Source organism: Colius striatus, chromosome 8 (genome assembly GCF_028858725.1).
Source record: "Colius striatus isolate bColStr4 chromosome 8, bColStr4.1.hap1, whole genome shotgun sequence".
Taxonomy (NCBI): Eukaryota; Metazoa; Chordata; class Aves; order Coliiformes; family Coliidae; genus Colius; species Colius striatus.
Window position 1 is genome coordinate 15,151,605 of NC_084766.1, and position 8,727 is coordinate 15,160,331.

The 8,727-nt window shown below is 58.9% G+C and overlaps 1 protein-coding gene across 1 annotated transcript; it reads left to right on the top strand.

Moving 5' to 3' along the window:
- Positions 1-5,721: 5,721 nt before the first annotated feature.
- DDIT4 (DNA damage inducible transcript 4) lies at positions 5,722-7,198 on the top strand. Its single transcript, XM_062001347.1, has 2 exons — positions 5,722-5,861; positions 6,019-7,198. Exons 1-2 carry the CDS (start codon positions 5,765-5,767, stop codon positions 6,492-6,494), a joined length of 573 nt encoding a protein of 190 aa, XP_061857331.1. The 5' UTR covers positions 5,722-5,764; the 3' UTR covers positions 6,495-7,198.
- Positions 7,199-8,727: the final 1,529 nt, after the last annotated feature.

Sequence of the window (8,727 nt, forward strand, 5' to 3'; positions counted from 1 at the left end):
CCTTAACACCACAGTTCTACCAGCCAGTGGGGAACAAGTTCTGCTCTGTATTTAATTGTCCCAACTTAATGCTCCAGATGCCTAAATCTTGCACTTTCAACATCGTATTTACAAGATGGTTTTGTTTTTACTCACTATTTCTCTCCAGCCACATCTGGACTGAAACAGATTCATTTGAATCCCTCCCCTGTCTTATTTCCATCACCAGCAATCTATGGTAGCTAAAACTAAGGAGCAAACGTTCTGCCTTTGTTACTGCTATAAGTTAGCTCTAGTGTCAGAGTCAGCTTTTTGTGATGCAGACCTGGTCCCCCTGCAGATGCAGTCCCAGTTGTGGTTCTGCACCTCCCTATGCTTTCTGAAGTGGCACGCGTGTGCTCTCCCTCACTCCCCACTCACGTAGGGAAGGCTGCAGCTCAGCTGGGACCTACCCTGAACCACCCGTCCACCTGGAAAGCACCCCCCCGGCTCCTGGAGGGCCACCAGCCCCAGCTCTGCGGGGGCCTCTGGCACACTAAGCAGGTCCTTGGCCCGTAGCACTGGAAATGTGATAGCCTCTGCTATTAAAACCCCAGCTGGGGTGGGGGCATTTTGAAAAGAAGGGAGCCTTTCAATCCTCAACTTGTTTGTTTGTTTGTTATCATCTATTTTTAATGCTGCTTACTCCAGCCACCTTGGCCAAATGTGCCAAAAATACCCCTGTATCAAGACAACATTGTGGGGTTTTGGAAGGGAGCCAGCCACGCAGCAGCACCCCGAACCCCCTGCTTGGGCTGAGTCCCACCGTTAAGGGCTGCAGAAAGAGCCTTTCCTTGTCTCCGGGAGCCCTCAGGGGCTGCGGGGGCTCAGTGCCTGCCGGCTCTGCGCCAAAGACGTGGTGCCCTGGCACTGCCCAGGCTGCCCCACAAGCCCAGCGCGTGCTGAAGGCTCTGAAACTTCAGCTTTCCTCAGGGCTGCCCTCCTCACCCTGCTCCTGTTCCTTGTTTTCCAGCTGTTTCTCAGGGGCAGGGAACGGCCGCCGTTCTGTGCAGTACATGGCTTGTTTGTATGTGTGCCCGGCACCAAAATAGATTACATATGTGAGAGCCATTGAGAGGAAGTGAAAAGTTCACCCTGTACAGTACTACGAATGCGAAAACATGTTGTTGGCTGTTCCCTCCTCCCTCTCGGTAAACACTTTATCTAAGGCAGTGAAAACCAGAGGGGTTGCTGCACAGTAAAATAAGAAAGAAACCCAACAAACCCTGCTCTCCCTTCCTCCAAATACAAATTTTCCCTGGCACCTGGAACCCCCCCAGCAGCTCTCTTGCTGTGTTGATCTCTGGGGCTGAGGCAGCGGTAGCTCTCCCTGCCCCATTCCCCCCTCTTCGGGGGCTCTGCAGCCCCGCCAGGGGCTCGGCAAGCAGCCCGGGGGCTATTTGGAGGCTGCAGCTGGGAGCAGAGCAGCAGGGGGAAGGGAGCCTGTCAGCTGCAAGCAAAAGTTGATGCGGGGAGGGGAGGGGAAATAAAAAAGCTGAACAAAGAGTCCCGTTCAGGGCTGCTGGTTGGTTTTCCTGTGGGCGCTTGCAGCAGAACGTTATGTACCGGCGTGCGAGCCCCACTCGCGCCTCCCCTCCCCAGCTCCTCGTGCTGCTGGCCATGGCCCCAGCGTCGGGACGCTGCCAAGGCACGCGCTCGCCTCGCCACCCAGCCGGGGAGGGCCCCTACCCCCCCACAAAGGCAGCCCCCTAGCAACCCCCTTCCAAAACCACTGGCTCCGGGCCTGTGCTTGGGACAGGGCATCAGCATCCAAGGGGAAACTAATTTCACAGCCCCCACCCTGCAAAGGGCACGGTGCCGACCCGGTGCTCAGCATCTCATCTGCCACAACCCGTTCACCGGCCTCCTCGGATGCACGTTCCTGGTTTCTCTGCCCGACTCCCACACGTCCTGCCTGCAGCTGCTTGTCCCAGGGGAGGGCAAGAGCCGGGCCCGGAAGGTTTGGCTGCGGCAGAGCTCTGCCTGGCCAGCAGCATGCCGAGGCCTGCTGCGGCGTCCCACCCGGCATGCAGCCTGTGGCTCGCCCGGTGCGGCTGCCCACCGGCCCAGCACAGGGGTGGAGGATGCGCAGAGTCACCCCTCAAGTGCCCATCATCCCCTGCCCCTGCTGGGGAGCTGGTGACTGAGGACGAGGCCAGAGAGGATGCAAAGGATGCCTGCCCTGTGGGCACTTTTGGGGACACCCCAAGAACCGTGGCTTCCCCTCAGCTCAGCCCGTGAATGCCTGGGCACAGAGGATCTCACCAGCCTCTGTGCCATCCCTGGCGTACGATCGTGGGACAAAATAACATGTAAATCTACTCAAAAGCATCTTTTTTGGGCCACAGTGCTCCTGGGAACCAACGTGAGGACAGGGACTACAGCACCGACAGTGGCAGCCACCCACGGGGCAGGAATTTGCCCCCTGGCATACATGGGGCAGGTTCAAACCCTACGTGCTCTGAGGCACTCACTTGAGCCCCCCTCCCTGATACATCTCCCTTCCTCCTCCTCCTCCCCCCCCCCCCTCCTCCTCCTCCTCCTCCTCCTCCTCCTTCTCCCCAGCCCCCTCTCCCTGCAGCCCTGCGAAACTGCTGAGCTCAGCACATCCCTGGCAGGAGCCCAGCCAGGACCCTCCCCAACGCCAGCCACCCCCACCAGCTCCCACTTAACCCTTTGCAAGCAGCCCAGGCTGCCAATTGGAGCTATGGAGCAAATCTCATCATAGGGATGGTCTGGCACAATGCAGTCAGCTGGGAATAGGCTGTTCAGAAAGTTTCATCCACCATCCTGAAGCCTCCCCTGCTCTCCTCAGAAAGGATGGCAGGTTGTGGGGGCGGGGTGAGGGGGGAAGACGCACTGCTCGGCCAGGAAAATCACGCTGGCTTTATGCCAGCAGCAGTACCCAGGGAGGGAAAGCAAAGGGATGACTAACACTGCAACTAAATCTTTAGTTTCTAGTCCCAAACAATGTCTAGAGGCTCTGCTGCAGAAGAGCAGCCCCGGTTGCAGGCTCTTTTGGGAAGGAACATGAGCTGCTAGCCCCACTACGCCTCCCCTCCCAGCACCGCGGTGGCGTGATTTGATTTCAGAGATCAAAAATTACGTTCCACTTGAAAAGCTGCCGTCACACGGGCGGCTGCCGGCTCCCCTGCCTACCGGGCCTGCTATGGCAAAGAAAGGAAAATATTTATGTTTGGCTTCAGAATTTGAGCTTATTTTTAGCAAGGCGCCTTCCCTGTGGTCCTTCACCTCTTTTTTTTTTTCCGTTTATTTGCCATTTTCCCCCTGTTTTGACCCCAAAGCCAGCAGTTCCTTGCCTACTTTCAGCCTCGCCTAGCAAGTCATACCAATGACTTGGTGGTTGTGGGGAAAAAAACCCCACAAGCTAGATTTTGTTAAAAACAGGATCCCAGGCAGCATCCAACTGTTTTGGAGCGCATGCATATTCCGCTGCGTTGCGCTGCGAGCTGTCCAGATATCAGTGTATATTTTTAACGTCTGGCCTTGGAGTTTGTTCATTTTTTTTGCCCTGAAAAGCAGAGCAGTAGCCCTGCTTGCCACAGTGCAAGTCAGGGCTTGTTCACAGCTCCTCAAACATCCCCTGTGCCCCACTGCTCCCCAGGATGCTGCCACTCACTCTCCCAGCTTGGCTCTCTGCTCCTGAAGCAGTGATGGGTTCAAGCCCTGCCTTTCCTTTGACCTCTAAATAGCAGTTTTCCCACCACTGGTGGAGCACCCAGAGCCTCTGCACCCGCTGCCCCACAGCTCTGGGGTGGGGGAATTTGTCTCTGTTCCCTCTGCACCATGGAGGTCACCACTGGCAGCTGCAATGCTGGCACAAGGGGCCTATCCCCCTTGCTCTAGGGGGGCTGACAGGTTTCTCTCCACCATGTTTACCGCCAGGCTGTTATCAATCTCTGCTCAGGAAGGACAGTACTCAAGATAGCTCCCAGTGACTTCAGAGTGTGCTCAGCTCCTCAGATAAAGCCGCAGGCAGCACGGCAGGAGGACAAACAAAACCCTTTATCGCCAATTAATGGGCCTTCAGCTCTCCTCCTCCTCAGGATCTGGCTTTGGAAAGGTCATGTACGCAAGGGCAGGCACGCACGGACCCAGGGCTGGGCCACAGAGGGCTGGGAGGAGCAGGGTGGCTGGCCCCCGTTTCACAGGACCACTGCAGGAGGCAGTTGGGCCTTACCCCCTGGTTGGCACTGTACAAAATCCTGCCCCAGCCTGCTCTTGCCTCCGTCTGCACCCTCCAATTTTTATGTATTTGACTCCATCAGCATCTATTTTCTTAACAAATCTGGACAACCCTGGCCCCCCAGTCGCCTGCAGCACCACAGGCCCCTTGGCGCGGCCTGTAGCCCCGAGCCGGGCAGTGGTGAGCCACGTCCCTTGCCTGGGCTGTGTCCGCCGCTCCCAGCAGTGTCAAGCGCTGCCGCTGCTCACCACCCAACAGCCCCTGGGAGCTCCCAGCAGTGTCAAGTGCTGCCGCTGCTCACCACCCAACAGCCCCTGGGAGCTCCCAGCAGTGTCAAGTGCTGCCGCTGCTCACCACCCAACAGCCCCTGGGAGCTCCCAGCAGTGTCAAGCGCTGCTGCTGCTCACCACCCAACAGCCCCTGGGAGCTCCCAGCAGTGTCAAGTGCTGCCGCTGCTCACCACCCAACAGCCCCTGGGAGCTCCCAGCAGTGTCAAGCGCTGCTGCTGCTCACCACCCAACAGCCCCTGGGAGCTCCCAGCAGTGTCAAGCGCTGCTGCTGCTCACCACCCAACAGCCCCTGGGAGCTCCCAGCAGTGTCAAGTGCTGCCGCTGCTCACCACCCAACAGCCCCTGGGAGCTCCCAGCAGTGTCAAGCGCTGCCGCTGCTCACCACCCAACAGCCCCTGGGAGCTCCCAGCAGTGTCAAGCGCTGCTGCTGCTCACCACCCAACAGCCCCTGGGAGCTCCCAGCAGTGTCAAGCGCTGCTGCTGCTCACCACCCAACAGCCCCTGGGAGCTCCCAGCAGTGTCAAGTGCTGCCGCTGCTCACCACCCAACAGCCCCTGGGAGCTCCCAGCAGTGTCAAGTGCTGCCGCTGCTCACCACCCAACAGCCTGGGACACGAGGATGAGCAGCGGGCACCTTAAAAGCAACGTGTAGGAAACCCCTCAGGACCTCCTCCCCTGCTGCCTGGTTGTGCCTGCCGGAGCCTGCCGCACAGCCCCGAGAGATGTCCCCCCCATGGCTGCTTTTGTCTGCATCAGAACGGCCTGAGACGCAGCGGCGAGGCCCGGGCTGGGGCCTGGCGCTGGGGCAGCCTGCGGTGGGGCCCAGCCCCAAGCCAGGAGCTCCGGGCAGAGCCGGTGTGAGACCCAGGCCCTCAGGTCTGGGCTCAGCCGGGGCTGAGGGGAGCACCAAGGGGATGAGGCCCAGGCCCGCAGCCGCCGGCAGCGCCCGGGAAAGCCCGGCGGGCGAGCTGCCGCGGCCCGGCCCGGCCCGGCCCTCCTGATGCAACCCCCGGCGGCGTTTGCGGGACCCGGGCTGGGGCCGGCGCGGGGCCGAGCGGGGCAGGGGGCGGGGCCTCCCGCTGTCACCGGGCAGGAGAGACGCCGCGGACGTGCCCCGCGCTGCCATTGGCAGGCGCGGGATGGGGGCCGGGCCTCCCGTGAGCGCTGCTATAAAGGCGGGCGGCGGGCGGCCGCCGGGGCGAGCACAGCGGCGGCGGTCACGGCGGGAGCGGCGGGCCGGAGCCATCGCGATGCCCGGGCTGTGGCAGCGCCTGGCAGGCGGCGAGCGCGGCCGCCTGGAAACCTCTGACTGCGAGTCGCTGGGCAGCGCCTCCGGCTCGGAGGGAGGTGAGTGGGGGTCCCCAGCCGATTCCTGAGGGAGGAGATCTTGCCTGAGGGTACTGCGGCAAGCCCCTGCGCCCAGGCTACATCCCCCGAGCTCAGTGTCCCTGGGCAGCTGCGAGGCTTCAGCCCTCCCTTGACCTGGCCTCTGTTCCCTCTGCAGATGCCGAGTATGCCGAGGCGATCTCCCTGCCGGACTTAGACCTGTTGCACGACCCTGAGGATGAGCTGCTGTGTGCCAACCTGATGGACCTCGTCCAGGCCACGCTGGGCAGAGCCCCGCTGGGTGCCAAGCGCTGCTCCCGGCTGCTCATGCCAGCCCAGCTCCTGGCACAGGTGAGGACGGAGCTGCTGCGCCTGGCCTGCAGTGAGCCCTGTGGGCTGCGTGGGGCCCTCCTCGACCTCTGCGTGGAGCACGGCAAGGCGTGCCACGACGTGGGGCACATAGCTGTCGATCCTGCTGTGGTGCCAACCTTCCAGCTCACCCTGGTGCTGCGCCTGGACTCCCGACTCTGGCCCAAGATCCAGGGACTCTTCACTTCAGGGCCGACTTTCACGCCGCTGAAGCTGAGCACTGGCTTCAGGGTCATCAAGAAGAAGCTGTACAGCTCTGAGCAGCTGCTCATCGAGGAATGCTGAGGGGCTGAGCTGGAGAAGCGACTTACCCAAGTGCTTTGGATGAGCTGGTTAGAGCGTGGCGGCTCCTGGCAGCCACTGTAGTTTAGGTTAGGCTCAAAGTAAGGCTGTAGGTGGAAGTAGTTTGGGCAGGTTGAGGTCCCCATAGGGCACCTGTCTGTGCCAGGCCGTCCCTGATGCGGAGCAGAACAGGACCCAGACGGAGGTCGCTTCCCAGTGTCGATGATTGAGGGATGATCGCAGTGACTGTGCTCTTGGACACGGCAGCAGGGCTGCTGGGGGGCAGACGGTCTCCTGTTAGCTGATTAATCATGTGTTTTTGTAACAAGGATTGTAATCAATGGGGTTTCTGGGGGAGGGGATGTGTAGCAGTGACTGAGGGCTGGCCTTGTAGGTCTGGATCAAAGACAAAACCCCACTGCTGACAGCTGGGCAGCTCTGCCTGGGCTCCCAGTAAAGTACAGTGGGGGTTGGGGGGCTCCAAGATTGTGTTGTGTCTTTGACTGGGAGAGGGAAGAGTGGTGGGAGGGGTGTGTGAGGTGACACAGGGACGGAGGGCAGGACCCCTTGCTGTGACACGCCGTGGGCACTTCATTGGTTACAGTTTACACTCCTACACTTGATGTTCAAGTGCAAGACTTCCTGTGCAATCGCGTCGGGCTGTGTATTTTTTTTACTTTTCTAATAAAACTTGTTTTAATGGATAACCTCCTGTTTCCCTGTTGTCACTTTGGTCTGGAGAGGGATGATGTAACTGCTCCATGATGATGCAAAATCCCCTTGGGCGTCCTTGGGAAGCCTTTTTCTGGCATGAGCAGCTCTTGTGCTGAGAGTTGAAGGGTTTGGGAATGAGGGGGGAATCCTACTGTGCTTACTCCTAATTGTGGGCCATGGGATTGTGACTCAGGGGGAGCTGAGTCAGGGCCCAGAGCCAGACAGGTGCCTGCCCATGCCCAGGAAGGAATGCTGTGGCATCTCAGCAAGTGGCTGCTTCCCTCCTTGGAAGCTACAGAGGGGGTTTGGACAGAAACCAGGAGAACGGGCTGAAAGTGGGAGGGAGAGAGATGGGGGTGGGGGGGTGTCACACCTGCTGTGGGGAGTGCTTCCCCAGCTCCAAACACACTGCAAAAACAAGACCAATTACCAAACCTGCAATTAGAGGCACTGGGAGAAAAGGCTTTCACTAAAGGGTAATTAAGCTGCTTGGCAAATGAAGAGCCCTGGTAAGGTGTGGGAGATAAAACCAGCCTGAAAAAAAAAATCCATTCAAATGTGAGCTTTGTTCTGTGTCAGCATTCTGTTGTTGGTTTGGGGTTTTTTTCCCCCTGTTGACAGACAGTGACTTTTTTTCATCAGCAAGTTGTCTGTGAAAAGGGCAGCTGGGAGCTGAGGTTGAGCACCCCTGTAAATGCCACCCAGGGCAGCAAGCAGTGCCAGGCAGATAACAGCTGGAAGCATACCTTTGTGAAGCCACTCTGTGCAAAATGGAGGTTTTCCTCAAGAATGACTGGGGACTGGGATGTTTCTCAAAGGGTTACGTGCTGGAGCATCCCCCTCTCACGTGAAGGGCATCCCCGTGCCAGGATCAGGCAGCCTGGTGCCCTGAGTGATTGTTTGGTGGTAAAACCACCATCAAAATAGCACAGGAGATGCTGAGGGGGCTGGAAAGGAAACTCCAAACCCAAAGGGGTTTTTTTGTGGCAAAACTGGGAGAGGAGCAGGTTTTGGCACTGCTGGCATGGCATGGTAACCACATGCTGCTCCCCAGCCATGGCAAGAGATTTATGGCACGGTGAGGGCAGTGACACCGGCAGCTCAGGCCGTGCTGTCAGTGCCTGCTGAGACATATTGTGTCTTGAAGCTATATATATAGCACTCCATAAATCTGTGTATTTTTATATATCAAGTGCCTGAGCAAGCACAGGGGATCACCCTGTGTCTCATCGTGCTGCCAGCAGCAGCGTGGCCCCTGCTCGCCCCCTGCCAGCCTTTCCCAGGGGGAGGGAGGGGGCAGGAGAGATCCTGCATCATGTTCAAACCCAATTATTACAAAGAATAACCACTGATTTTCAAAAAACACCAGGAAAACACCCAACCCCCTCACCAAAAACCTCACAAAAGCAGGCACAGAGCAGCAGGGCTGTCTCTGTGCTGGGGTGATGGGGCCCAGCAAAACTCTCTGCATGGGTCAACACCCCACCCCCCAACTGCCCCATGGTCATGGCCTGAGCCATGT

What these genes read in the sequence shown, in the direction of transcription:
- DDIT4 (XM_062001347.1), top strand. Translation starts at nt 5,765, where the DNA reads ATGCCCGGGCTGTGGCAGCGCCTGGCAGGCGGCGAGCGCGGCCGCCTG. An exon ending in CGCCTCCGGCTCGGAGGGAG is followed by an intron (nt 5,862 to 6,018) that starts GTGAGTGGGGGT and finishes TTCCCTCTGCAG; the next exon opens with ATGCCGAGTATGCCGAGGCG.